Below are 27,251 nucleotides of genomic sequence, written 5' to 3' on the forward strand. Positions count from 1 at the left end.
CTATATGGTATTCCTTAATAAATGTTAATGTTTTAAAAAAAAAAAAAATAAAGGGAGGCCACAGTGCACTTGTCCAAGATCCATGTGGACTGCCACTTCTCTGCTTGAAGGCAGAACAGAGGACAGAAGTAAGACCGGAACGTGGAAATGCATTTTACCAGGTCCCGGAAGTACGTGGAACGGTGAACGCACTTTGAAAAGGCCGGGGCCTTCCGGGCAGGCGGAGAGATTCGGTTCCCGCTGAGGACAGTTTGAATCCTGCTCTTTGGCGGTGTGGCCTCAGGCAGGTTGTTCGATGTCTCTGCGTCTCAGTTGTCTCATCTTTAGTTAATTTAATTTCTTTCAATGTTTGTTTATTTTTGAGACAGAGAGAGGCGGAGCATGAGTGGGGGAGGGGCAGAGAGAGAGAGAGAGGGAGACACAGAAGCGGAAGCAGGCTCCAGGCTCCGAGACATCAGCACAGAGCCCGACGCCGGGCTCGAACCCACGGACCGCGAGATCGTGACCTGAGCTGGACACTCAACCGACGGAGCCACCCAGGCGCCCCTGTCGTCTGGTCTTTATTTTATTTATTTATTTTTTTTAATTTTGTTTTTCAACATTTATTTATTTTTGGGACAGAGAGAGACAGAGCATGAACGGGGGAGGAGCAGAGAGAGAGGGAGACACAGAATCGGAAACAGGCTCCAGGCTCTGAGCCATCAGCCCAGAGCCTGACGCGGGGCTCGAACTCGCGGACCGCGAGATCGTGACCTGGCTGAAGTCGGACGCCCAACCGACTGCGCCACCCAGGCGCCCCTCGTCTGGTCTTTAAAATGGGGATATTAATTCTGAGCCACAGGGTCAAGCTCACAGCCAGGGCTCCACTGGTGGCAACTGACGGTGGGGCCTGGACCTCCCTGGCCCGCCTCCCTCCCCCACCCCCCCTGCTCTGCACCCAGTGGGTGCCTCCCGGCTGCCGCAGGAGGGCTGGAGCGTCTGGGGGCTGCTTACCTGGAGCCTGCTCCGTCGTGATGACCGTGGTGGTGATGATGGTGGACGTCGTGGTCTCCTGGCTCTCCTCGGAGGCTGAGCCGGTCAGTTCGCTCTCACCTTTGTCCATCCAGGTCATGGGACTAGCGTCCTCGGGGGGAGCCTCGTGGGGGTCATCAGGCACGGAGGGCTCCCCAGGGTCTGGCTTCTGGGGGAGCGTGTGGGCCACGTAGGGCCGCGAGGTGAAGGGGGAGATCTGCAGGGGCGCGGGCGTCGTGGGGTCCGCACCTGCCTTCCGGTCCAGCCACAGTGGCTCCTCGGAGGCTGCGGGCTCGGGGTCCCCCGGTGGGCGGGGCTTCTCCGTGGCGGAGGAGAGGAGCCCCGGGCCGGAGGATGCCGGCTGGGACAGAGCCCTCTGGACGGCCGCCGCGGAGGTGGCCTTGGGCCGCAGCTGCTTCCTGGCCGAGTTCACCTGCTTGAGAGAAGGCAGCCTCTTCCCGGAGGGGAGGACGCGCTTGGTGGCGGCCTCCTCGGGCAGCGCTGTGGACAGAGCGGCGGAGGGGGCTGTCCCTTGCAGCCCCGGCTCGCTGAGATCTTCCCCTGACTGCGCTGGATTCGGAGGGGCCGTTGTCACTCTCTCTTGGCGGCTCTCTTTGCTCAGACTGCTGCTCTCTGGTGCTCCCGAGGGCAGAAGGGAAGCACCTGAAGGGCCAGCGTCTCCTTCCCGGGGCACATCTGGGGAAGAGGAGAAAAGACGCCTGTTAGCTTGGGGCCGGGGATGGGGGTTGGCTCCTCCGCCTCCTGAGCTGGGGGCCTAAGGTGGCGGCCCAGAGCTTGCCAAGTCCCCTGACAGATATGGGGGCTGCCTTCTTCCCTGTCTCCTGACCCTTCCTTCCTCTCCTTTCCTCTCTCTCCTGCTCCCTTCTTTTCTTCCTTTGGCTGACAATGGAGATTTAGGGTTGATCCTGCCAGGCCCGAGCTAAGCATTAGGGTTACAGAAACCAGGGGCGCAAGAGTCTCACACACTAGTTGTGTAATGTGCTGGGAGGGGTAACAGGAAGGGAGAAATGGTCACATTTGGTGTGACAGATGCTTAGAAAGACGAAAGCTTTGCATGCTAATAGGGCAGAGAGAAGAGGCCTCTAACTCAGTCTGTGGGGCAGGACCACCATGTACAGTTGGGCAGCTTGTTCACTGCACAAGGACGTGCCATGAAGGATGAGTGGGGGTTGTAACAAACCCACACTCTTTTCTCGGAGCCCTGTGCCCTGGTTCAAGGCTACATTGCACTGGATTGAGGAGGCGGGGGCGGGGGGTCACTTTTATTTATTTATTTATTTTTACACTAAATCATTAAAAACTGACCTTGTGGGAGACACAGAAAGAGTTGAAGATTTTGAATCATGAGACGGGTTCAGAGCAGGAAGACCATGGAGGCCTGGCACAAAAGAGGACTATGATGGGTGCAGATGGTGACTAGAGAGGAAGCTGGAGACATGGGGTGGCCGGGGCCAGACCGTGGCGGGCAGTGTATACCCTGCTGATAACTTTCTGTGATTTATTTTTGCCTTGAGTGCAAACCCACTTGGTAATTTTAAACAGGGGCTGGCCCTGGCAGCCGTTTGGCAGATTCATGTCTGAAATCCACCGCATTTACCCGAGACCCACTTCTGTCCATGGCAAGCTGGCGCCTGGCTCTAACCTCTCCGGGCCTCCGTGTCCCCAGCTGTAAAATGGGGCGATGGCTTCCTGTGCCCCAGGACCGTCATTGTTCAGTAGGTTGATGCATGTAAAGCACACAGGCACGCATGGACGGATGGGTGCCTCGCCCACGGTGAGCTCCTAGCATGTGCCAGCTGCTGTCACTGTCTTACTGCTGTCACTCCAGTGGCACCCTTCGGTAGGAAACCAGAGCAGCCGGAACATTACCGATGATGATGATCTCGAGGTAGAGAGGGGTTACACCCGGGGAGAGGAGCCCCAGGACTGATAGCTGTCCGGACACTCCCTCAGCCACAGTCTCTGGGCCCTTAAGCATTGTCATTTAAATGTATTTCCGCACAGCCTTTGGAAAGGCTCGTTTGCTTTCAGGGTGTCAGCGGCTGTGGCTCAATCTGTATGGACTGCCAGTCTGCAACTGTCATCGACAAATGTCCCTGTTGTGTAACATTGATCACCAGCCAGCGTGCATCCCGGGCTCACAGTCGCGGGGCAGGAACTGGCCTGGGGACGGGAGGACAGGGTACGCGGGTGACCTGAGGGCAGATCAGGGTCGTTCGGGGCCAGGCAGGTTTCCTGGTCCAAAGGTGGGAAGCATCGAGGCTTCCGAGTTAGACCTGGATTCGAATCCTGCCGTCAACCGTCCCTAGCTACCCGAGCCTGGGCAAATCCACTCAAGCCTCTTCTGGGTGATAGAGCTTCCCCATCTGCCTCGTAGGATTAGATCAGACGTGGGTCGGCTCAAGAGCTGTGCTTTTCCATGTTCGCGGTCGCTTTTATCACCGGATTGGTATCGACCATCTCTGCAGACCACGCAATGGAAAAAAGGTGAAGGGGCAAAAAGAGAGGAAGGTGGGGGTCAGGACGCCTGGCTCCCAAGCGCCAGCTGTGGCTCCGTGTGCAGAGCGTGGCTGCATCCCGAGGTGGGGGGGGGGGGGGGGGTCCAGAGGGCGCTGCTCCCTAGCATAATTGTGTGGCTTTCGTGGTCTCTTCCATTTTCTCTGTCCGTGTCAAATGGGCAACCAGACCAGGTCAGACTTGTCAGGGCGTCCAGCCCTGACTCCGTTGATCTGGGGAATGATCAGGTAATTGGCAATTATTCTTAGAGCCTTTCGCTAATCTTGCTAGAAAGGGCAGGGTGAGTGCTTCGATCCTGACACTGGCTTGTGAGTTTTCTTGGCTCCTGTGGCTGTGTTCGTTTCTGCCAGTCCCGTCACACAACAAAATGTCCCCTCGATTATAAGTGAGGGAGGTGAGAGAGGAGAAGGAGAGGTGGTGACAAAAGACACAAAGCCCGTCGGTGTGCCTTGGCCGAAATAACAGTGAAATTTATAACATTTTATTATTTATTTATTTTTGAATATTTATTTATTTTTGAGAGAGAGAGAGAGAAAGAGAGAACGGGGGAGGGGTGGAGAGAGAGGGAGACAGAGGATCCGAAGCGGGCTCTGTCCTGACAGCAGGAAGCCCCATGTGGGGCTCAAACTCATGAACCACGAGAGCATGACTTTAGCCGAAGTCTCTTAGGCCCTGAAGTCTCGGGCCCTTAGCTGACAGGGGGGCCACCCCAGGCCCCAATATCATTTTATTTTTGATTGCTTTGTTGAGTGCTGAACGTGCCAGGCATGTGCTACATGCTTTTGACCCATTACCTCATTTTTTTCTTTCTCGACCTCACTGGGGACAAATTATTCCTCTTGTACGGATGAGCTGTGGGATACTAAGTTAACTTTGGAAGGTCATACGGCAAAGCCGGGTTTCAAACCTCGGTGTTCCTGATGCCGAAGACCGTGCTAGCAGCTGTCTTAGGAATTATGGGGTAGCAACCTGGGTGGCTCAGTTGGTTAAGTGCCCAGGTCACGATCTCACGGTTTGTGAGTTCAAGCCCTGCTTGGGATTCTCTCTCTCCCTCTCTCTGCCCCTGCTCCCTTATGCTCTCTCTCTCTCTTAAAATAAGTAAATAAAGTTAAAAAATTTTTAAAAGTAGAATTATGGGGTATTGTTATTCTCTTCTCCTCAGCTTGAAGTGGCCTCCCCCTCCAAAGACCCACAACTTTCGGTTTTTTGCCTCCTTGCTGGGTGGGCTAGAGTGTTTTTCACATCTCCCAAATGATGCCTTCACCACTCAATGTTTTCCCTGTTAAAATATGCATTTGTTGGGGCGCCTGGGTGGCTCAGTGGGTTAAGCATCTAACTTCGGCTCAGGTCATGATCTCACAGTTTGTGAGTTCAAGCCCCACGTCCAGCTCTGTGCCGACAGCTCAGAGCCTGGAGGCTGCTTCCCATTCTGTGTCTCCCTCTCTCTGTGCCCCTCCTCTGCTCATGCTCTGTCTCTCTCTCTCTCAAAAATAAACATTAAAAAAAACATATGTATGCATTTGTTAGTCTCCTCTGCCAGACCCATGGCATTTGAATCTCCAGGGGCAGGGCTTGAAAGTGAAGGATCGAAAAGCCCCTCCCGTGACTCTTATCAGAGGTATCAGAAAAGCTCCTTCCGGAACCTGTGATCTCGCCTGACTTTCTACACCTTCCTTGTTAGTTCTGCCTTCGAGGTGCTGGAAGTTTCAGGTGCCAGGAGCCCGGGCTGTGGGTTTGGGCCGCAGGTCGTGACTCTTTCGGAGGCCCGCGCCCTCCCCTGGCCACCCCAGCCCGTCTAGATCCAACAGAGCCAACAAGAGAAGGGGGGGAGACAAGAGAACGTCCATAATTGGCTTCCTCCCCACAGCCCCTGCACCCAGCTTGGGAGTCCCCGCGGTAAGAGTAGAGCTAACCACGCAATAGGTAGGCATTTTAGGAAGTAAGCCTGGCTGGGCCGAGTCAGCTCTTTCCCACTGAAAATCTCACTGCCAAGGGGAGCTGCGTCTCCACCAGGTAAATTCACCTCCCTTCCCCACTGTTGCCTCCTTCTCAGAGTTCACACGGTGGGATCTTGCTGGCCGGCTCTAAACTCAAGGCCACGTTCGAGACCGACGACTGTGTATCTGTGCTCTGCCACGGATGCAGCCTGAAGGCCTTGTTCTCGGCCGAGACACTGGCCAGGGGAGTTACACGTGAAAACAGGTCCCAGCAGGAACGAGTCAAAATGGGGTTCTGGGGCCTTGGAGATCCAGAGACTTCCTCACTTGCGGTCCACTAGGCTGGCTTTCCCCGGGCGCCCCATGACCCCCGGATTAAACCAACTCCTCTTTCTCTGAGCACTTACGATCTTCAATCAGCCGAGTCACATCTGGTGGATTCTTACTCTACCGTGGGCATTCGATGCCCCACTGCCATGCTGCCCATCGGTTAATGAGCCACAGCCCTGGTGCCAACTTTCTCTGTTGGCTGATCGGACGAGAGAGTCAACGCTCTAGGGTATGGTCCCCACACTCAAGGAAGACAGACACACGCGGGTAACCGAGGACGGATGTCCGACAGAAGAGACAGAGCTGTAATTAAATACACACTGATGCCGCTCTCCTGTCTCCAGACAGAGCGAAGGACGCCGAAGACGAGGAAGCATTTGTTCCTCCGCCGAAGATGGGGAGGGAGCGCCCCCCTCCCTCTCTCTCTCTCCAGCTTTGATGGGGAGATGGGAAGATTAGACTACGAAGCGTCCCATTAAAGCCGAAAACGCACAGCCCGCTCTGCAGCTGAAGGTTTGGAGGCTAGACGCCCGGGAATGACTAGCGACAGCCTATCGCCGTGCGTGGGCACCAAGTGATGGAGCGGGAGGTACAGGAAGCCACAGCTGGGGAGCGCGTCTGCTCTAACGTGCGGGGGAAAAGAGTGAGACGTAAAATTCAATGGCGTGTGTGGAAACACCCAGAACGACCAGCGACAACAAACTGCAATGCGGAGCTGGTGTTTTGTTTGTTTTTTTTTTTTTTTTGCTTTGTTTTGTTTTACTTTAAACGCTACCAGACTTCATCGTTTTTAGTTTTTAAATTAATTGTTTTTAAAATTTCTTAACGTTTATTCATTTTTGAGAGACAGAGAGAGACAGAGCATGAACGGGGGAGGGGCAGAGAGAGAGGGAGACAGAATCGGAAACAGGCTCCAGGCTCTGAGCCATCAGCCCAGACAGAGCCCGACGTGGGGCTCGAACTCACAGACCGCGAGATCGTGACCTGAGCCGAAGTTGGACGCTTAACTGATGGAGCCGTCCAGGTGCCCCATTTTTAAATTAAATTTAAAATTTGGGGCTCCTGGGTGGCTCCGCCGGTTAAGCGTCCGACTCTTGGTTTCGACTCAGGTCACCATCTCACGGTTTCGCAAGTTCGAGCCCCAGCGTCGGGCTCTGTGCTGGCAGCGTGGAGCCTGCTTGGGATTCTCTCTCTCTCTCTCTCTCTCTCTCTCTCTCTCTGTCTCTCTCCCTCTCTCTCTGCCCCTCCCCTGCTCACTCTCTCTGTCTCTTTCAAAGTAAATAAACTACAAAAGGTAAATTTAAACTTTCACAAGTTTAAGTGTGAATAACATACACTGTTCTACGCCTTTCAGGTGGGCTACATGTTGACTCAACAGATCTACGCCGTCGTCAGTGCTCAGCACAATAGATAGCGTCACCGTCTGTGACCTTGTGACAATATGAAAGGCACCAGCCTGGTGGCCCTGGCTGCCTGTGCGTGGTACGGGTTTTCTTCCTTCCATTTCTGGCATTTTCCAAAATGCATATTAAGAAGTATTTAATACCGTCTTAAGTGAAAAAAATATTTACGGAGAGAGCTGCATTTAACTGCAATGCAGAGCTGGTTTTTTGGTTTTTTTTTTTTTTTTTTTTTTTTGCTCTGTTTTGTTTTACTTTAAACCCTACCAGACCTCATCATTTTTAGTTTTTAAATTAATTGTTTTAGCACCCAGTGGTGGAGAGGCCACGGGAGAGCACACACACATGTGTTATCACAGAAGTGCCTTGTTCCCTGAGTATTCAAACCCCTTTGGGTCCCCCGTGGTGGGGGGATGATGGTAATTCTTCTCTCGCTGGACTGTTTCACAGTGAGGACTTTTAGGGGGCAGGGCTGGCCGGTGCATCAGTTGATACGTTTCTGGTAAAGGGTATTACAAAAACACGGGTCCCTATTCTAAGCATCATTAATAAGACCCGATTCAGTGGTGGTTTCTTGTGCCATCACATTCCTCAATAAGAAATCGCCCAGCAGTGGCTCACTTGGCTAAGTGTCTGACTCTTAATTTCGGCTCAGGTCATGATCTCACGGTTTGTGAGTTCAAGTCCTGCGCCAGGAACATCTGGGCTGCCCGGAAGAATGCTGGCTAGTCCTTTACCTGCTGTGTCTTTCTTTGCTGGTGAGACAAGGAGTTGCTCTGCGCGTGGTAAGATCTTGAACAGCATCCCTGGCTTGCACCCACCCAATAAACCAGTAGCTCCCCGAGTTGTGACGATCAAAAATGATTCTAGGGGTTCTGGGGGGCTTCGTCGGTTGAGCGTCTGACTCTTGACTTTGGATCAGGTCATGATCCCAGGGTCATGGGGTTGAGCCCCGAGCTGGGCTCCTCTCTGAGCATAGAGACTGCTTGAGATTCTCTCTTTCTCTCTTTCTCTCCCCCCCTCTGCTCCTCTCCCCCACTCACACACTCTGTCTCTAAAAATAAAGCAAAATAAATTAATAATAAAAAAGTGATTTCAGACACTGCCAAAAGTCCCACCAATGGGGACAAAATTGCCTGTGATTCATGACCACTGACACCGGCCTCACAACTGAGAAGATCTCCCCTCCCATTCCTGGGGCTGCTCAGCTGTGTTTTACTTGTATCATTGACTTTTAGGGTAGAGAAGGTCTTAGCTGAATCCCCATTTTACAGATAAAGAAATTGAATTGAGTGAGGGCTGAGTTTCCTTCTCTACTCACATGTGCTCATTCATTCATTCGTTCATTCATACATTCGTACATCCGGTGGGCACCTCGTACGGGCCAGCACTGGGCCAGAGGTCCACCTTGAATAGCAAATAGCTAAGCTGCCGAACATACCCCATTCCTTACAGCCAGGGAGGACGCAGCTCAGCCGGCTCACTGAGTCCCTCAGGAACGAGGACCCTCAGCTAGATTCATGGTGCCGATCCCGCCTGGATTTGAGCAGACTTTCCGGGACGGAAAGGGCAGAGGTGGGCTTGCGGGCACTGGGGTTCCGTCTGTCGCCTCGGTGGCAACCCTGTAACCGTGTGGCCACGAGACAACTCTGACATTCAAATGGTGATTGACACTCTACAAAGCTGGGATCTCATTCCGCCTGTAAACAATTCGGTCAGATTGGCATTCTCTTCGTCCCATTTTACAGATTAAGAAAGGAAGTCAGGGCGCCTGGGTGGCTCAGTCAGTTAAGCATCTGACTTCGGCTCAGGTCAGGATCTCGCGATCCGTGAGTTCGAGCCCCGCGTCGGGCTCTGTGCTGACAGCTTGGAGCCTGGAGCCTGCTTCGGATTCTGTCTCCCTCTCTCTCTGCCCCTCCCCTGCTCATGCTCTGTCTCTCAAAAATGAATAAATGTTAAAAAAAATTTTTTTTTAAATCAAGGCTCAGAGAGAGGAAGTGACCTGTCTAACATCGTGGAGCAAACTGGGATAAGTTAGCTACTTTCTCGCACTGTTTCCTGTGCTCGTCCCTTTTCCCCATACCCTCAAATAGTTTTTCCCTATAAAATAATTCTTAAAAATGCAAGAACCCCCAGAAGGTATGAAATGAAAAGTGTAAGCACCGCTCCTCCCCGACCTTGTCCACCAATCCTGCCTTCTAAGGACAATCAGCGCCGGTAGGATTTTGTTTAGTCTCCCAACGAAATGTACTGATGTAAACACCAGACAGTATTTTTTTCCCCTGAATGCTGCGTTAGCACATTGGGGGATGTGGGGTCGGAGTCCGAATTGCCACGTTCAGCCCAGTGCTCGCTGCCCATGAGACCCCGGACGGTCACTTCCCTTCTCTGGCCCTCACTGTTCTCGGCTGCAAAGTGGGATTGTACCAGACTTCTCTCTGAGCGCTGTTAAGAGCGCGAGATGAGATCACAGGGTATGAAGCCCAGCGCTCACCGAGCAGCCTGACAGGCCTCCCGAGCCCCGCTGTCACTTTCTATCTGAACGTCCTCCGAGTTATTACATTGTATATATTTGCTCTGTCACTTACTAGGAAATGCATTTTGAAATATTCCGGTCACGCAAGAAGACTTAAAGACGAAGGCAACACGTGCCCATGCACATACACCTTTAGCTGAAGAAACAGTATTCGGCCAGTATGTCAAAGCCCCTGTGTGCCTTCTGACCACATTCTCCTTCTTCTTCTCCGCCCCCTGGGGGTGGTTACTGTTGTGAACTTGGCCTTCAGAATTACCATTTATTTAAAAAAAATTGTTTAACGTTTATTTATTTTTGACACACACACACACACAGCACAGGCGGAGGAGGGGCAGAGAGAGAGGGAGGCACAGAATCCGAAGCAGGCTCTGGGCTCCGAGCCGTCGGCACAGAGCCTGACGCGGGGCTCGAACTCACAGACCGCGAGATCATGACCCGAGCCCAAATGGGAGGCTCAACCGACAGAGCCACCCGGGCGCCCCTGTTGTGCATCACTTTATACACTTTGATTTGCAAAGTGCATGCCATTTGTATAGCAATAACAGTTAAATTGTTCATGATAGGGGCGCCTGGGTGGCTCAGTCAGTTGAGTGTCCGACTCTTGATTTTGGCTCAGATCATGATCTCATGGCTTGTGAGATCGAGCCCCGTGTGGGGCTCTGGGCTGTCAGCCTAGAGCCCGCTTGGGATTCTATCTGTCTTCCACTCTCTGCCCCTTCCCCACTCACGCTCTCTCTCTCTCTCTCTCAAAATAAATAAAAAATATGTTAAAAATCTTAAAAAAAACAGTTCACGGTACTAATAAACTCCCTGAGGTTTGTCACCCCAGATTTGGAGGAGGCAGAGAGCAAGCTCCAGCCTCTCTCTCTCTCTCTCTCTCTCTCGGGGTTTCTAACTGCTCTCCAACTTCCACAGGGGTGGGGAAACCAGTTTCACTTGAGTGGGGAGTCCCCGAGGAACATAAGCCCCACTTTTCCATCCCCATCCCTCTCTTGCTTCCCAGGAAAATGAGGGGCCATCTGATCTGAGGTATTAAGGAGGGAGGTGTTCGGAATATCTCTGACATCCGCTGTGTCCTATTTCCGGAGAAGAGCTGCTGGACTGAGAAGCTGGTGGTGGGGTCCCCTCTCTAACTCTACTTGTCTAACTTGTGCCTAGGTACCCCAAATCAAAGTCACTCGGGGGAGGGCAGAGTGTCGGTGTCAGCTGTGGTCTGCAACCCAGATTCACCAGTAATAAAGCTGGTCCCACCCAGCTCCTGGCATCTATTTGCCAGTCAGTTAAAATCGGAGGTGAGAATTGAGGAGGTGAGTGGTGACCATCCCCCTCCCCACCCCATCCCTACCTCCTGCTGACTAATTAGAATTCAGTCTCAGGAGAACCTTCTTTTTTTTTTTTTTTTTTCAATATATGCAATTTATTGTCAAATTGGTTTCCATACAACACCCAGTGCTCATCCCAAAAGGTGCCCTCCTCAATACCCATCCCCCACCCTCCCCTCCCTCCCACCCCCCATCAACCCTCAGTTTGTTCTCGGTTTTTAACAGTCTCCTATGCTTTGGCACTCTCCCACTCTAACCTCTTTTTTTTTTTTTTTTCCTCAGGAGAACCTTCTAATGGATCTCACTGTCTTGTTTATTTTACTCAGGTTAAGCACAGGTAACCTGGACTTCATCTAGCACATCACGTGCCTCTAGGGAGTAGTGCTTTCGTAGTTACATCATCCTGGTGGTCCTCCACCTTTGGCACAACAGAAGGGAGCCTTCCTGTATAGGCTGGTCATCAGCCACAGCAGCTCTCCTGCCACATCTCCATCTCCAAAAACTCCTTCCCCAATCAGGATCTGTACTAGATGGGGCCTTGGAAATGCTTGAATGATCAAATGATCAGGTTGTGTGTGTGTGTGTGTGTTTTAAATGAATGTTTATTTATTTTTGAGAGACAGAGTGCAAGCAGGGGAGAGTCAGAGAGAGAGGGAGACACAGAATCCAAAGCAGGCTCCAGGTTCTGAGCTGTCAGCACAGAGCCCGATGTGGGGCTTGAACTCACAAGCCATGAGATTGTGACCTGAGCCAAAGTTGGACGCTTAACTGACTGAGTCACCCAGGTGCCCCAATCAGAGTTTATGTTTTAAGTTGGTAGAAAATCATTTGGAATGGATGGGTAGTACATTTTTAAAAAACTTTTTCAGGCTTATTTATTTTTGAGAGAGGGAGACAGAGAGAGACAGAGTGTGAATGGGGGAGGGGAAAGAGAGAGAGAGAGAGAGAGAGAGAGAGAGAGAGAGAGAAGCTGAAGCAGGCTCCAGGCTCTGCACTGTCAGCACAGAGCCCAACAAGGGGCTGGAACCCACGAGCTGTGAGATCATGACCTGAGCCGAAGTCGGATGCTCAACTGACTGAGCCACCCAGGCGCCCCTCGTATTTTTAAGACGTAGAAATCAGATCATAAAATCTCTGCCTAAAACCCACCAATAGTTTCCCAGCATGCTGAGAATACTATCAAAACTCCTTTCAATGAGCTACAAAGCCTTTTGGATTCTGGCCTAGGACCTCCTTCTCCAACACCACCTGTTACCACCCCCCCACCCCGCCCCGCCCTGCTGCCCCGCAAAGTACAGTATGACCACACCCTACTTTTTTCTTTCTGTTCCTTAAACCTCCCAAATTCATTCTGTGCCTCAGGGCCTTTGCACACGCTTATTCCCTCTGCTTCAAATTCTCTTGTGTGGTATCTTTACTTGGCTGGCTCCCTCTGGTCATTCAGGTTTCAGCTCATCTTCTCCAAGACCTGCCCCCCACCCTGCCGTTATCGCTTTCTATCTCATTCCCTTTGGAGTGTGCTCCCTGCAAACTGAACGACTCCGGATGACGTTTCCTTGTTCATTGTCTCTACAAGATCCACACCCAGGCAGCAGGAATGAACCAGGTTGGGACAGGCAGTGCCTCCTTCATTTTTGGATTTCTGCAGCACCCACAAGGTGGCCAGTGAATATGGGGGGCTGGGCAACAAGAGAAAGGATGCCTTGGGGGGATTTAGTAAGTGCTTATGAGCTGATGACGTTTCCTTCAAATCCATAAATTCTAGAATTCTAGAATTCTGTGCATGGGTGGTAGGGAGCAGGGTGTAGACGTTAACAGAAGATCAAGTACCCAGGTTTCATCTTAGTGAAGGCGACTCTGGTCTGGTCCTCAGACTTTTTATGGATCAGTTGTCTCAACTTCCTCCTTTTCCACCCAATTTCCTCCTCAGGGGAAATATGGACAGATTTCTATTCGTGTCCTCCTTCTCCTGCACACGAGTTAACAGGCAGTGAAACGGGTGGCAGGGAAGAAGGAGGAGGGTGAGATCACTGACTGACCATCTGTCATTCAACCCCTTTCCATTGAACAGGAGTCCCCCTTCCATTACAAGGGCACAGGGGAAGCCCAGGTCTCCCAGCAGACCGTGGCAGGAAGGGAAATTGAGGCCCCCAAGCAAAGCCTCCCCCTAGCGGTTCACCCCCCATGGGAAGGGAGGCGGGAGAATCCCCTCAATATGAGATCAGCCAAAACCAGGAGACCATCTAGGGAGCGTCTCCATGAGGCTCAGACATCCATCACTCTGAAAAGAAATCATCAAAAGCGATTATATATGGGGATGTCGCGTCGTCGCAGACAGAGCTCGGGAAACGTCCAAGGCGGGCCAGACGCCCTCGGCAATGGAGGCACCAGGGTTGAATGGGGAGTTGGATGAGCTCAGTTTTTCATTTTTACAATGCATCAAAGAACCCCAGTCCCACCACGAGGGAAGCAGAGACGGCAACTTGTATCTTGAAAAGACATTTTTAGATATCCTTTTATTCCCAAAGCCGTGGTTATGAAAATCCTGCTTCTCTCTCAGACTTTGCTTCATAACGGCAGCCAATTCCATCTGTCCTGGCCAGAGGGATCTTTCCAAACCACCCCCCTTCCAGTGGCCCTCTCCCTCGTTTATTCATCGTCCCTGGACTCATAGCACCACCGAAGGGATAAGTTACAGCGTTAATCACACTGTCATACTTGTCTGCTTTCTGTCTTGTCTTCCCCACCAGGAGTAAGCTTCCCGAGGAGAGCGATCACGTCTGCCCGATTCATCGCTGCCTTCTTGGGACCTATCCCATGGTCGTGGACCTAACACGCAGTAGACCCCTCCCGAATACCTGTTTCATGAACCACGAATACGCCTGCAGGACTGGTTGAGAACCAACTCAGTGTGTTAGAGAAGTGCACTTAAGAGGGGCCGTAGGGGCGCCTGGGTGGCTCAGTGGGTTAAGCGTCTGACTTCGGCTCAGGTCACGATCTCGCGGTCCGTGAGTTCGAGCCCTGCGTCGGGCTCTGTGCTGACGGCTCGGAGCCCGGAGCCTGTTTCGGATTCTGCGTCTCCCTCTCTCTCTGTCTCAACAATAAACATACAAAAATAAAAAATAAAAAAGAGAGAGAGACTGCAGACTGGGAGACTGTATTACTGGCCGTCATAAAAGCGAACGCATGGTGCATTGAATCCTAGATAAATGTGCTCTGGTTTACGACCTCGTGTCTGGAGAGATGCTTCTCGGTGAACACACACACCTAGCTGCTCTCATGACGCAACACGACCCCGTCACGGTGCAGAGAGCGCCAGGGCCCGTCCCCGTAAATCCCGTGACCCGCTCCGGCAACGGAGGGCGAGTAGAAGCCCAGCTGGTGAGTTTGCTCGTGGTGGCCGTTGTTCTTCTGGTGCGGCCCAGCAGGCCACGGTCGCGTGGATGGAGATTGCGACGCAATGGACGCGTCACCCAGGAGAGCCCCCCAGACTGTGTGCAGTGCTGACACCCGGAGTCCGCTGCGGGCCCGGCCCCAGGGGACTCGCAGCCGCAGTCAAAGTGGGGAGCTTGGCTGGCAAGAGCAGAGTCTTGCGGTGTCTCCGATACTAGGGTAATTACCGGATAATCGTCCTCCGCGAGCTGCTTTCTCCCCCGTGAAGGGGCCTCCTCTGCAAGGCCTGTTGGGGTCCGTCCAGTTACCTCTCATCAAAGCTGGTGGGTGGGCAGGCGGGGCATGCATTTCCCCCGTGAATGAGCCCGGAAAGCTGCGGGAAGAGGGGTGCCATCCTGCCTTTGTGTCTTTAACAATCTGGTTAACCGTGGCTGTCACCCGTGCCAGCTGATTGGCATTCAAACGCTTCTTTCCCTTCCCACCTCCAAACCCCCCCCCCCCCCCCCCGGACTCCATTCATGTCTCCTGGTGCAACCTTGTGATTTCTTGCCGGTGGTAGTGTAGCCGAGATGGGGAGAGAAATAAGGCGGCGGGTTTTTTTGTGTTCGGGAAACAGTCAGTGGGTCACTGAAGGAGGGCTGGGAGACAGAGGCACGAGACAGAGACAGAGACAGAGACAGAGAGACAGGACAGCTCGGGGAGGAACCCCACGGCAGGAAATCTATCTAGAGTCAATTACCTATATAGCTGCACAGACAAATATAATACTTGGGAGGGAATCCAGATGGTCCACAAGTGAGTTTAAAAGACATCAGGAGTGAGTCTGCCACATCTCTTCACCTGTTTGCTCAGATTCACAGACAGGAACAGACATGAGATCGACACCCCAGCTGTGCTCAGAGGCGGAGAAGATTGGAAAACCCGCACACCCAAGCTCGGGGGGCCTGGTTTTGCCACCAGGCTTCGTGGCCTCGAGCAAATCCCATCTCTCAGAGCCCTGGTTTCCGGCTTCAGGAAGTGAGGGCAGTGCTCTTTGCCTGGTCCACCTTAAAGCGATAAAAACTGGGGAGACTGGGGTGGGGGGAGGCAGTTGTGTGTAGGACTGAGTTCTAAGATGCTTAAAGCAGTTTTACAACTTTGAGGCTTATTTTGTTTCTTTTAAGAGATGAGAGCGGTCCTTTCTTCAGACAGAACTTGGACAACAGTGGCTTTATTTCCTGGGGACAAATAAAACATGTTCACGGCTTCACCTGCGCCGTTGAAAAATTTTCTTTTCCTGAGAAGGGTCTATTTCTATTTTGTTATTTTTTTTATTCTTTTATTTTTGAGAGGGAGAGACAGAGTGTGAGCGGGGGAGGGGCAGAGACAGAGGGAGACACAGAAGCGGAAGCAGGCTCCAGGCTCCGAGCCGTCAGCACAGAGCCTGACGCGGGGCTCGAACTCACAAACCCCGAGATCATGACTTGAGCCGAAGTCGGAGGCTTAACCGACCGAGCCATTCAGGCACCCCTCTATTTTTTTGTTTTAATGATTTAATGTTTTGATCGTAAGTGGCAAAGCTGGGATTTGAGCCAGAGCTGTCTGACCCCCAAACCCACACCCCCAGTGAGGCCGAGAAGTGGCGATATGTTTATTCCAGCTGGACCTCGAATCCTGGCCTGGCTGCTTCCAGCGTGAATGTCAAATGCCACCTGCTAACAAGCTAGCACAGTATCTGCTCCAGCTATGAGGTTCCCAGGGACAAAGGAGGACACTAACCATGCCCCAGTACTCCTCCTGAGGACTGGACAGTATGGAACAGTGAGAGAAAAACTTATCCAAAGGCAGAACCCAAAGGTAAGGGAGCTGGCTTAGCATACCCATTTTAGTGATGGGCAAACGGAGGCCTGAGGTGCAAAGGGAAAAGCTCTGGGTTAGGAAGGTTAGGGTTCCTCACTGACTCACCCTATGCCCTTCGGTTCAAAGTGTCTTCTCATCTCTGGGCCTCAGTTTTATCCTCTGTAGAACAGAATAATTTCTTCAAATAAAACTGTAAGTGGAATGGCAATCTTATACTTGTGCAGTAAAAGGATGAACTCAGCCGGTCTGGATTGCCCCCACCCTGCATGTTTGAAAGAAAGTTTGACCCTTGTCCCTACTCCTGGGAGGGACCTTCAAAACCCTTGGAACTATCCCGCCTGATGGGAGGGTCTTAATTTATGGAGGTGTCGCGCCCCACTTGGCAGTCTATGCTAACAGTGTGATTTATGGGTGGGGACCTTGGACTTGGCTTCAGTTTGACTTCCAGGGGAACTGGAGACTAACGTCAGCCACGTGGGTGTTCAGCTGTGCCTGTGTGATCAACTCCCAGTGAAAACCCTGACCCCAAATCTTAGGTGAGCTTTCCTGGTCAACCATAGTCTCACCTGGAACATGTGGGGGTTCCACAGCCCCTCATGCTCAAAGTCTGTGCAGTCGACCTGAGTCCATCAGGAGAGGACAACGGGGGGCATTTATGCCTGGCCTCTCTCGGACTCTGCTCTGCGGTGCCTCTACTCTTTGCTGATTTTAGTCTGGGTCCTTTCACTGTACTAGACCGGACCGCTGGGTGTGACGGCTTTTCTGAGTTCCGTGAGTCCTTCCAGCAAGTTCTTGAACGTGCTGGTGGTCCTTAGGGAGCACTGACCCCCCGTAAGCAGTCCCAAACAGGACCATATGGTTTGAATCAGGACTGGGGGCAGGGGTCCGAGAGCCTCCCTCTGAGGCGCCCCCTTTCCTGAATCACCTTTGATGAGGACGATGGTGGTGAAGGCTAATGGTGATAGGGGTCTACCTTATGCCGGCTCCTGTACTAAATGCTTTCACGTGGGTTATTTCATTTACTCATCTCAACACCCCTGGGAGGTGGGGAATATCATGATCCCCATCTTACAGATGTGGACTCTTAAGTTCACAGACCTTTGGTCACCTGTCCAAAGCAACGCAATTAGTCGCTGGTGGGTGGGCTGGCCGTGGAACATAATTTGTAACGCACCGGACAAGACGGTCTCTCCTGTCCCTTCCAGAGCTGATGTCTAATGGGTACGTGATTCCAGGGGATAACTGATCTTTGGGGGGCATGGCTGGGAATCCTGGGGCTCAGGGATAGACATGGTTTCTGCCTCCTCTGCCTGTCCCAGGAGATTTTGTCCACGCCAGGTCCATACCCCCTACCGTCCGCGCCAGCTTCAAGGGGGACTTGGGCGCCAAGTAGAAGAAACCATTCCATTCTATTCCAGCCCGTCCCGCCCGCCCATCGTGTCTCATCCCATCCCATCTTGTCATATCAGGTGTCGATCACGCACTGTACTGGGAAGACGCGAGGACGTACGACACATCCTCTCTACCCTCCGCCTCCGCAGGCCAAGGTTCCCCACCAGGCAGATGAGCTCACTGTGCCCTGGGGAGCAGGCTGGCACCACGAAACGCCAAGCCTCAGGCTCCTCCATTCTTTAGCTTCTGGTCCTTGATGCCCGCCTCTGGGAGCCCGGCCAACCTCTGCCCAGAGCCTAACGGGCTCCTGTAGCCAATGAGGACAGTGGCTCGGGTGTGTGTGGGCCTGGGGCCCAGGCGCTGCACAGAACATCCCTTCACTCCCAGGCCTGCCCGGTGGGCAGATGGTGGGGCTGGGGGGTGGGGGAAACGCTGTGGGGGGGCGGATTGGACGGTCCTCAGAGCGGCCGTTGTCGGCCCCCTGACCCAGCAGAGACCACACAGAGCGCCTCAGTGTCCTGGGCGCCCACCTGGCCCCCTTCACAGGCACTGTGCCCGCGCACACTGGCACTGGGCCATCTCCCCGGGGCAGGGGGAAAGATGTCTTTTTATTCACTCAGCAGCCGGCTCTGCCAAGGTTGGCTCGGCACACGCGGGGCTTGAGACACGGAGGAAGAGACAGATGCAGAGAGATGAGGCAGGGAAGACAGCAGTCTCCCTTATGAGCATGGCCTCAGCTTGGCGCACAACACTGCAGATCATTTTCAGATAATGGCAACGACCGCGGCCACTTTGAAGCACATCGTGTGCCATGCTCTTTACACGCGCCGTCTCATTTTCTCAGAGATGCCCTGTGATACGGGGACAGCTCATCTCCCCATTTCACGGATGGGAAGACCGAGGCTCTGAGAGGGAAATCCATTCACCCAAGAATGTACCGGGAGAGGGTGGTGGACCTGGGATTCAAACCTCGGTCTGTCTGACATATGAACCCCGTAGCGTCTTGCTCTCCTGCATTTCCGGTATCGTTCAACCTCTTTTCCATTCTTTTTTTTTTTTTTTTTTAATGTTTATTTATTTTTGAGAGAGAGAGGGAGAGAGCGCCTGTGCACAAGTGGAGGAGGGGCAGAGAGAGGGGGACAGAGGATCCAAAGCGGACTCTGTGGTGACAGCAGAGAGCCCCACGCGGGGCTCCAACTCACGGACGGCGAGATCATGACCTGAACCGAAGTCAGACGCTCAACCGACTGAGCCGCACAGGCGTCCCTGTTCCACGCGTTCTAAATACATGATCTTATTTAATTTTTACAATAGCAACTCATTCATTCACCCATGCCCTCCTGCAGTCACTCAATGAACACTCACTGAGAATCCCCTGGGGGCTAAGCCACATGGAAGGAGATGTAAACAGTGTCTGTTCTCAGAGGCGGTGGAAATGAGAGTGAGGACAGCGAACTCCAGAGTCCCCCCATTTACCTCCAAGGCGCCCACACCTTGTCTGATGCTGTTGGACCAGGAACAAGGGGTGCCTTAAGGTTTGTCTTTACCCCTGCCTGGAGAGTCTTGGGTTTTCTACTCGGTATCTCAAGTGATGAGACTCTTGGATAAGAACTCAGGCCTCTTGTGTGAAATCCCCACAGTGAGGAATGCCATGTAGACGCTCTCTAGAGTCTCTTGGTCCCAAACATACCTTTTAATACTTCAGAAGTTTTCACTGAAGTATAGTATGTGAATAGAAATTTCACCCAATTGTTCAGGGCACAGCTTGATGAACGTTCTCAAACGGGACGCAAACTGTCTAATAACCAACCGGATCACTTAGCCAAACACTGCCGGCGTGCGTTCTATCTTCTGGTGCCTCAAGGAGATCTTTGTTTCGCCTTCTAGCATCGTTTGAAGATTCACTTCGGCTGTTGATGAATTCCCTGGGCAATGACGCAACACGTCCTCCTTTGCATCCGGCGTCTTTCGCTCGTTCTCTTTGTGACATTTTTTCTGTGCTGTTACGTGGATGCTGGCTCATTCTGTGTTAGGACTATCCCACAAGTTACCCATTCGATTGCCTACGGGCCTTTGACTCACTTCCAGTCTGGGGCTGTTGTGAACAGGACAACTGTGAACTCTGCCTTTCACGGTTCTTGTTCGTTCGTTTGTTTCTGGTGCACACATATACCTACTTCCGTTGGGCGTATTCCCAGCAGGGTGCCAGCTGCACGGAATGGCATGTCTGTCTTCGGCCAGCACCGCCAGACGTTTGGTACAAATCCCCCAATTCCGATGATAAGTCTATCCAGCTGCTTTCCGACAAAGCAGTAACTAGTAGACTGACAGAAACCTAATGCTGTTTATATAAATACTAATAATAGTTACTATTTTTACCGCCGTTCTGTTGTTCCTAGCCTGCAGGGATTTGGGAATGAAGGCACGTGGTAAGCAGCAAATGAACGGTTTGGATAAAAACCTGAATGGGGCCGGGGGTGGGGGGCCGAGGGGCGCCCGGGGGGCTCAGTCGGCTGAGCGTTCAACCTGGGCTCAGGTCACGATCTCGCGGCCGGTGAGTTCGAGCCCCGCGTCGGGCTCAGCACAGAGCCCGCTTCAGATCTTCATCTCCCCCCCCCCCCTCTCTCTGCGTTCCCCCCACTCTCTCACAACAAACCCAAAGGAAAACAGATCTGAACGAAGGGAACATCCACGGAGGCCAGCCAGACGTTACTCCGACACCAATTTCCACTTTTCCAAGGGCCGCATTTCGTCCTCACGTCGGCATCTGGATGGTTAGTGGACACCTGTTGCCTCCTTGAACGGGGATTTTTGCTTCTCGCAGCTCCCTCTTTAAGCATGAAAGGAGTCCAGGGGGCTGGGCTGGCCCGGGATGGGGTTTCCAGGTGGCCTGTCCCCAGAGAGAGGGCAGGAAGGAGGGAGGGGGCAGGGAGTCCAGACACGGAGGGAGCGGCAGGCATCCAGGAGACCCCAGCGAGGGCTTTTTTGCCGCGGGAGCCAGCCTCGGGCACCCCGGCTTTAAGCTGGAGGCCATGCACGCCCCGTGTGCCATTACGACCCCCTCTTGGGGGAAGACGAGCTGGCGGAGCAAACCGAAGGTGAAACCGGGCCGCTCTGCCAGGGTCCAGAATTCGTACCTCCAAGAGGTCTGACTCCGCACCTTCGCTCTGCGGGGCACTGCACACACAGCCACAGCTTCTGTTCTGCGAACGTGCCCTCTTGCTTTTTTGCTACCGTGTCTTCGCTGGGGCCGTGTTTTCCAGCAGCACTCTGCTCCCTGCCACGCGGACGCACACACAGGTCACGCCAGGATCCGCTGCACGGCACCGTGCCTATTCTGATTTCGCCCCTCTGCGACAGGTCCCGCGTTTGTGTCCATTTGACGGATAGGGAAACTGAGGTTCAGACACACGAAATGATTCTCCCAGAGCTTCCGAAACCAGGTGTGGCACAGGCCCCGGTCTGTCCGACTCCAGGGCAAATGTCTTTGGCCGCTTCTTGTGTGCTTGGTCCTCTGACACCTTCCCCAGGGCTCCTTTTCCTGAGAACATTCTTTTCCTTCTCAGATGGCTTCTCTTCCCTCTTTTCCTGGGCCTCCCCCTTCATGCACGAGGCTTCTAACAACTCAGAAATGACAGAACTCATTGGCCACAGCTGGAATGACACTGGTGGGCGAGATAATACAATATTGATCTTCCCATGGTAGACTCTATTCCTTGCAGGGAGGGGAAGGGAGATTAATGCAGGGCCCTGGTGGGTAGCAAACAGCATCTGTAAGGCAGCTTCTGTGACAGGCAGGATAACATGCTTTATTAGCCTTATGACAAGACAATGTTTTACCATAATTTTTGATCAGCCACTGGGCGACGTTAGCATCAAAATGCATTTGGGAAGCAGTCACGCAGAGTAAGTAGGAGATGAAAAATACAGTCCATGGTGGGGGCTGGCAGCTCAGAGGTTGGGGTTAGCCTCAGCTTTCCAAAGGGACAGAACATTCCATGAACACGCAGACCTCCAAGCTATGAGGACAGGGTTCCATTGTTGACTTTGGGACAATGTCAGCAACACCTCCCCAACCCCCCCTCCCCCCAGATTGATGCACACATTTCAATTCCTGATCCCCTGCCAGAAAGCCTTGGGTACTGCCTTGCCCCAGACCAGTGTTTCTCAAAAGCCCACGCACAGCAGAATCTTCCGGACTGACTTTTTAAATGAATTCCTAGGTTTCATCCCAGACCCAGTAAATTAGAATTTGGGGAGGTGGGACCAAGGAGTCTGCGCTTTTACCAAGCACCCTGGATGAGTCACATGTGCATTGACGTTTATGAACCATTGCGTTCGGAAGCTCTGAGCACGGAGAGAATTACATCGCGTAATGTCCCCGCCACCGTGCCATTATACTCATAAAGCTGCACTGAGGGGCGCCTGGGTGGCGCAGTCGGTTAAGCGTCTGGCTTCAGCCAGGTCACGATCTCGCGGTCCGGGAGTTCGAGCCCCGCGTCGGGCTCTGGGCTGATGGCCCGGAGCCTGGAGCCTGTTTCCGATTCTGTGTCTCCCTCTCTCTCTGCCCCTCCCCCGTTCATGCTCTGTCTCTCTCTGTCCCAAAAATAAATAAAGGTTGAAAAAAAAAATTAAAAAAAAAAAAAAAGCTGCACTGAACTACGTTACAGTTAATCATGTGATATTTTTATAGCACTTTATCACATACACTGAGCAGTCCTTTCTATTGCCCTATTTGATCGCAGATCGAACAAACTTGTGGAAGAGAAATAAAAATTCCCATTGTATAGATGAGGAAACGGAGGCTGGGCGCGGGTGGTAAAGGATCGTGCCGGAGACCTCCTGTCGAGCAAGCACAGCAGCCAACGTTGATTCTCGAGCCTTCCTTAAACACATCCTGTGCTCTCAAATTCTCCCCACGTGAGGGGTTCTTAACTGGGGGAGATTTTGCCCCCCTCCCCGGGACATTCGGCAATGTCCGGAGATGTTTGGGCTGTCACGACTGACTGGGCTGGGGAAAGGGTGCTACTGGTCTCTAGTGGGTGGAGGCCAGGGACGCTGCTTAGTACCCAAAATGCACAGGATGGCCCCAACCACAAAGACCCATCCAGCCTAAATGTCAGACTCCATCCCACCCAAGTTTTATTCTACACTGACTGGGATGCTTCTGGAGAGATCTTAGCCCAAGGAGTTATATGATCAGATTAAGGCTCTGGATCCCTCTAGATGTGGACTGTCGAGAAGACAAAGCAAATAACTGGAGACCCATCTAGGAAGCTAGTTTAGTCATGGCATGACCTTGGCCAGGCTGTCCCCCACCCCCGCTGAGCCTCAGTTTCCCCTTAGGCGGGACAGGGCTGGAGAAATTCCACTAAATGGGATTCCTCCTATCGCTTTAAAGCTGTTCGATGATCTAATTCTGTCGAATTTTCTGTTAACGCTGGGTGACCTCCTTTGGAAGGCGAGACAAGATCTGAGAGGCTGGCCCTCTGAAAGTCATTGTGCATTTTGGCTGATACGTCTTCCCGCCTCATCAGCCAGATTTGCTCCACGTTAGAAAGGAACTCCCAAGGCAGAGAATGCTTTGGAAGGAAATTGGATTGGAATTTAATTGATGGCCCGGGCGATATGCCACAGCTATTAAATTACCCTGAAAAGCCAACCCATTGTTCTATACAGAAGCAACATGGCTTTGTTTGGATAATGCCATGTGTGTGAATTCGGTTTCTTCCCCACTGGACCCACCGTGAGTAGAAGCGTCTCTTTGCTGCCAGTGGGCCGGATGCATGCCAGCCCCCATGACGGCCTCCACGCACATCCTGGCTGGAAGGGTCTCAAATTCACCAGAGCCTCCAAATCTAACTGAGCCTCTTATTCCTTCTGGTCACCCTCCTTGCAGTCCTAGTGATGCTCCCTTTAATCTGACCATATCACCCCCTGCCTTAAAACCTCTCCATGGATCTCTATCATCTATGTTGGCAATGCCCAAATTCACTACTTTGGAGGTTATTGAGAAATGTGCCCACAAAAAAAAAGAAGTTTGGAGATACTGCCTCCTCCTGGACAATTACAATGCCTACCTTCATGGTAAAGGCTCTGACAAGTCCTGCAGCAAAAGGAAAATGTGTCCAGCCAGGTTGAAACCGTATTTCCCAAATCATCTGCAAGTGAGTCCCCCTCTCACGATCCTGTTCACGCACATCTCACTTATTTACGTCTTGTAAAATAGGCTTCCACAGAGTTCCAGCCTGGGACACGGTGATCTGCACATGGAAGTACAAAGTCTTTGGGCTGGCATTCAAGGCTCTCCACAGCAAGGTTCTGGACTTCGGGGCCAGCCTCATGTTCTAGCTTCCAGCATTTCAAACTCCTTGACATCTCCCAAATCCCATGTTTTGGAAGGGCAAGCACAGTGGTTACAACAAAGCCTAGAATCACTGAATCACTGAATCATATCTGTATCATTTGATGGGGGGTATGAGCTTCAAGAGTTAACCACCATGACCTCAGTCTCTTTACCTGTGAAATGGGTATAAGAGCACCACCTCATGGGGATAGTTGTAAGAATCCAATGAGCAGACGTATGTAAAGAGCCTAGAACATAGCTGACACTCAATACATGTCAGCTCTCGATTCCCTTTGTTGGAAATACCTGCCCTCTTCTTGGCCATCTGGTCAACCTCTTGTTATCCCAAGTGTCTTAGCCCTGACATCGGTCCTCTGTAGAGCTTTCTACACAACCTTTTGGAAGAGAAATACACTCTTTCCTCTGTTCTCCTGCAACACCTTGTCTTCCTTCCTTTATTCATTTCATTAATTGAGCCCCTACTCTGTGCCTGCCACTCAAGGCATTGGAGACAGAGTGGAAATGGGACTGCCTTTGTCTCTGATCTCTTGGAGCTGAAAGTCTAGAAAGAAAGAGAGAGGTGAACTAAAGAATGAGGCAGAAAATTAGCTGCCTGCAACCAGGAGGCTCCTACAGGAGCACTCACTGGGGCCCTGGTTTCTCGCTCTTAACAGGATGCATTGTAGTCACTTTTTTTTTTTTAATTTTTAGTGTTTATTTATTTTTGAGAGAGAGAGAGAGAGACGGAGCGCGAGCAGGGGAGGGGCAGAGAGAGAGGGAGACACAGCATCCGAAGCAGGCTCCAGGCTCTGAGCTGTCAGCACAGAGCCTGACGCAGGGCTCGAACTCACAAACCACAAGATCATGACCTGAGGTGAAGTCAGACCCTTAACCAACTGAGCCACCAGGCTCCCCAGCATTGCAGTGACTTGTTTTTAACCACATGTCTCCCACTGGAGAGGGAGCTTCTTCAGGGACCCCCAGCGAGCGCCCCGAGCACAGAAGAGGCACCTGAAATGTTTACTGAACAAAGGGAGGGCATGGGGAGCACCAAAGGTTGGGAATGACCCTCATCCCCCTGTCCCCCTTGACCCAGCACACCTGCCAGCTGCTGGGACGTCTACCGCTTGGAACCAACCATAAACCAAATCCCTTAAGGAAGGGAAGAGAGACCGATCTGGTTTATTCTATTTGAAGAACTCCGAGTTCCCAGCGCCCTGGGTGCCTCTCAGAGCTCCATTTTCATTTCCTGAAGAAAAATACTAAACCAGGTTAGTGCTAAAGAAGATGAATAGGAACAGAGACAGGCAGCTCTCTCCGGTGTCTTCCTCGCCAGTTCCAGCGAGAGGGAGGGAGACAAGACACGATTCTTCAAATAGCTCTTCTCTTTTTTGGGGGAATATGTAATCGTCTCAATTAAAACACAGACCAGAATACTTAATGGCACGGAAATTGATTTTGATGCTATTTAAATAATTTCCCCCTGGAGAAAACGGGTATTACTTGGCCTAATTTTGATGGAAACCTTCACTTCCTTCCCAGCTCGGAACTTGTGTGCATGGGGTTCTGGTCACACAAGGCAGATCTGGATTTGTGTCAGGCTCAGAGGACTTGTCCGGGCAACTGGAAGGGGAAGGAGCCTATGCCAAAGCCACACAGGTCCACTAAAGAGGTGTACAGGGTGCAGGTTTAAACCTTGCCCCACAGGGGCGCCTGGGTGGCTCAGCTGGCTGAGCGGCCGACTTCGGCTCGGGTCATGATCTCGCGGTCCGTGAGTTCGAGCCCCGCGTCGGGCTCTGGGCTGATGGCTCAGAGCCTGGAGCCTGTTTCCGATTCTGTGTCTCCCTCTCTCTCTGCCCCTCCTCCATTCATGCTCTGTCTCTCTCTGTCTCAAAAATAAATAAAACATTAAAAAAATTCTTTTTAAAACTTGCCCAGGGACACTATGCTCAGCTCCTCCCAGAGTGTTTCTATAGAAGGGGACTCATGGCCCTACAGGGCTGTCCGTGATGTCAGTCAGAGTGGGGGCTAAGTGGAGGAGGGCTCAGTGATGTGTGGCCCTGTAGGATTCCTCCCTCCCTAAAACGCATTTGTGCAATACGAATGTTCCACGCCTTGGAGGAAATGCACATGTTCGTTCTCTCTAAATTGCCTTTCTTGGGAGAGTACATGAGGAAAGAAATGAGCCCGCATTTACTACTCACTAGACCCTCTGCTAAGCTATTCCATAAAAGTCCTACCTCAAAATTCCTTGACCAAGGAAAATCCACGGGCTGAAAGCAAAGGTTGGCAAACCAGAGCCCACGAGTCAAGTTTGGCCCACCACTTGTTATTGTAAATAAAGTTTTATTGAAACACAGCCACATTTTCTCTTTTACATGTAGGCTGTGGCTGCTTTCATGCTGCAATGGCAGAATTGAATACTTGTCTCAGAGACTGATGGCCAGCAAAGCCTAATTTACCATCTGGCCCTTTACAGAAAAAGTTTGCCAACCTCTGGTTTGAAGTAGGAATATATGAAATTATCATTTTAGCAGTGAGAAGAAAAAAAGGCTAAAACATTGGCAATTTCACATGGTTTGATCTAATGCCCCACTTTGGTGTTAAGCCCCAGAGGTTGTACAACTCATCTCGTCCATCTTCTTCCTTTGTATTCATTTAGTATGTGGAACTAAAGCTCAGAGAGGTTAAGTGACTTGCCCAGGGTCACACAGCTGGAAAGTGACAAGATCAGGACACAAACTCAGGAGCCCAACTCTAAGATATTTGCTCTTCCTGCTCCCTGGGGCTCCTCCCAGGGAGCCCTGACAAAGCCTGTGCCCTGTTTGTCCACCTCTGTGCCCTCAAAGTCACCAAATATTTGTACCTCCCGTCAGTGCTCGCCTTAGCAAATGCAGCCTCAGAGTTTGCCAAGAATCCAGAATTGGAACGACCTTGAGTTTATGTTGCTAATAGTACATTTTGCGATTGGAATCCTTGATGTGAGAAGTGGCCAAAGGTCGTCAGAGCTGACCATGTTGAAGGAGTTAAGAGTTCTCTCAAGAGCAGTGAGGGGTTTGAAACACGGGGCAGCGGTGACCCAAGTAGATGTGCCGAGAGCGCTCTCCTTTGTGGCTGGAGCTTGGAGAGGGGCTGGGGGGTGGAAACAAAAAGACCAATCCAGGCAAGAAATGGTGAGGCATGGTTAGCGGTGGAGGCTGAAAAGTG

The 27,251-nt window shown here is 52.1% G+C and overlaps 1 protein-coding gene across 3 annotated transcripts in view; it reads right to left on the bottom strand.

Annotated features, from left to right (window-relative positions):
- The window catches only part of SEZ6L (seizure related 6 homolog like), a 183,285-nt gene that overhangs the window by 67,487 nt on the left and 88,547 nt on the right, over window positions 1-27,251 (bottom strand). For all 3 annotated transcript variants that reach the window (XM_040463964.1, XM_040463963.1, XM_040463961.1), the window contains exon 2: window positions 994-1,707. In XM_040463964.1, the coding sequence (XP_040319898.1) occupies window positions 994-1,707 (714 nt within the window). The remainder of the gene's footprint in view (window positions 1-993; window positions 1,708-27,251) is intronic.

Source organism: Herpailurus yagouaroundi, unplaced genomic scaffold, assembly GCF_014898765.1.
Source record: "Herpailurus yagouaroundi ecotype Mexico unplaced genomic scaffold, PumYag 428, whole genome shotgun sequence".
Classification (NCBI taxonomy): Eukaryota; Metazoa; Chordata; class Mammalia; order Carnivora; family Felidae; genus Herpailurus; species Herpailurus yagouaroundi.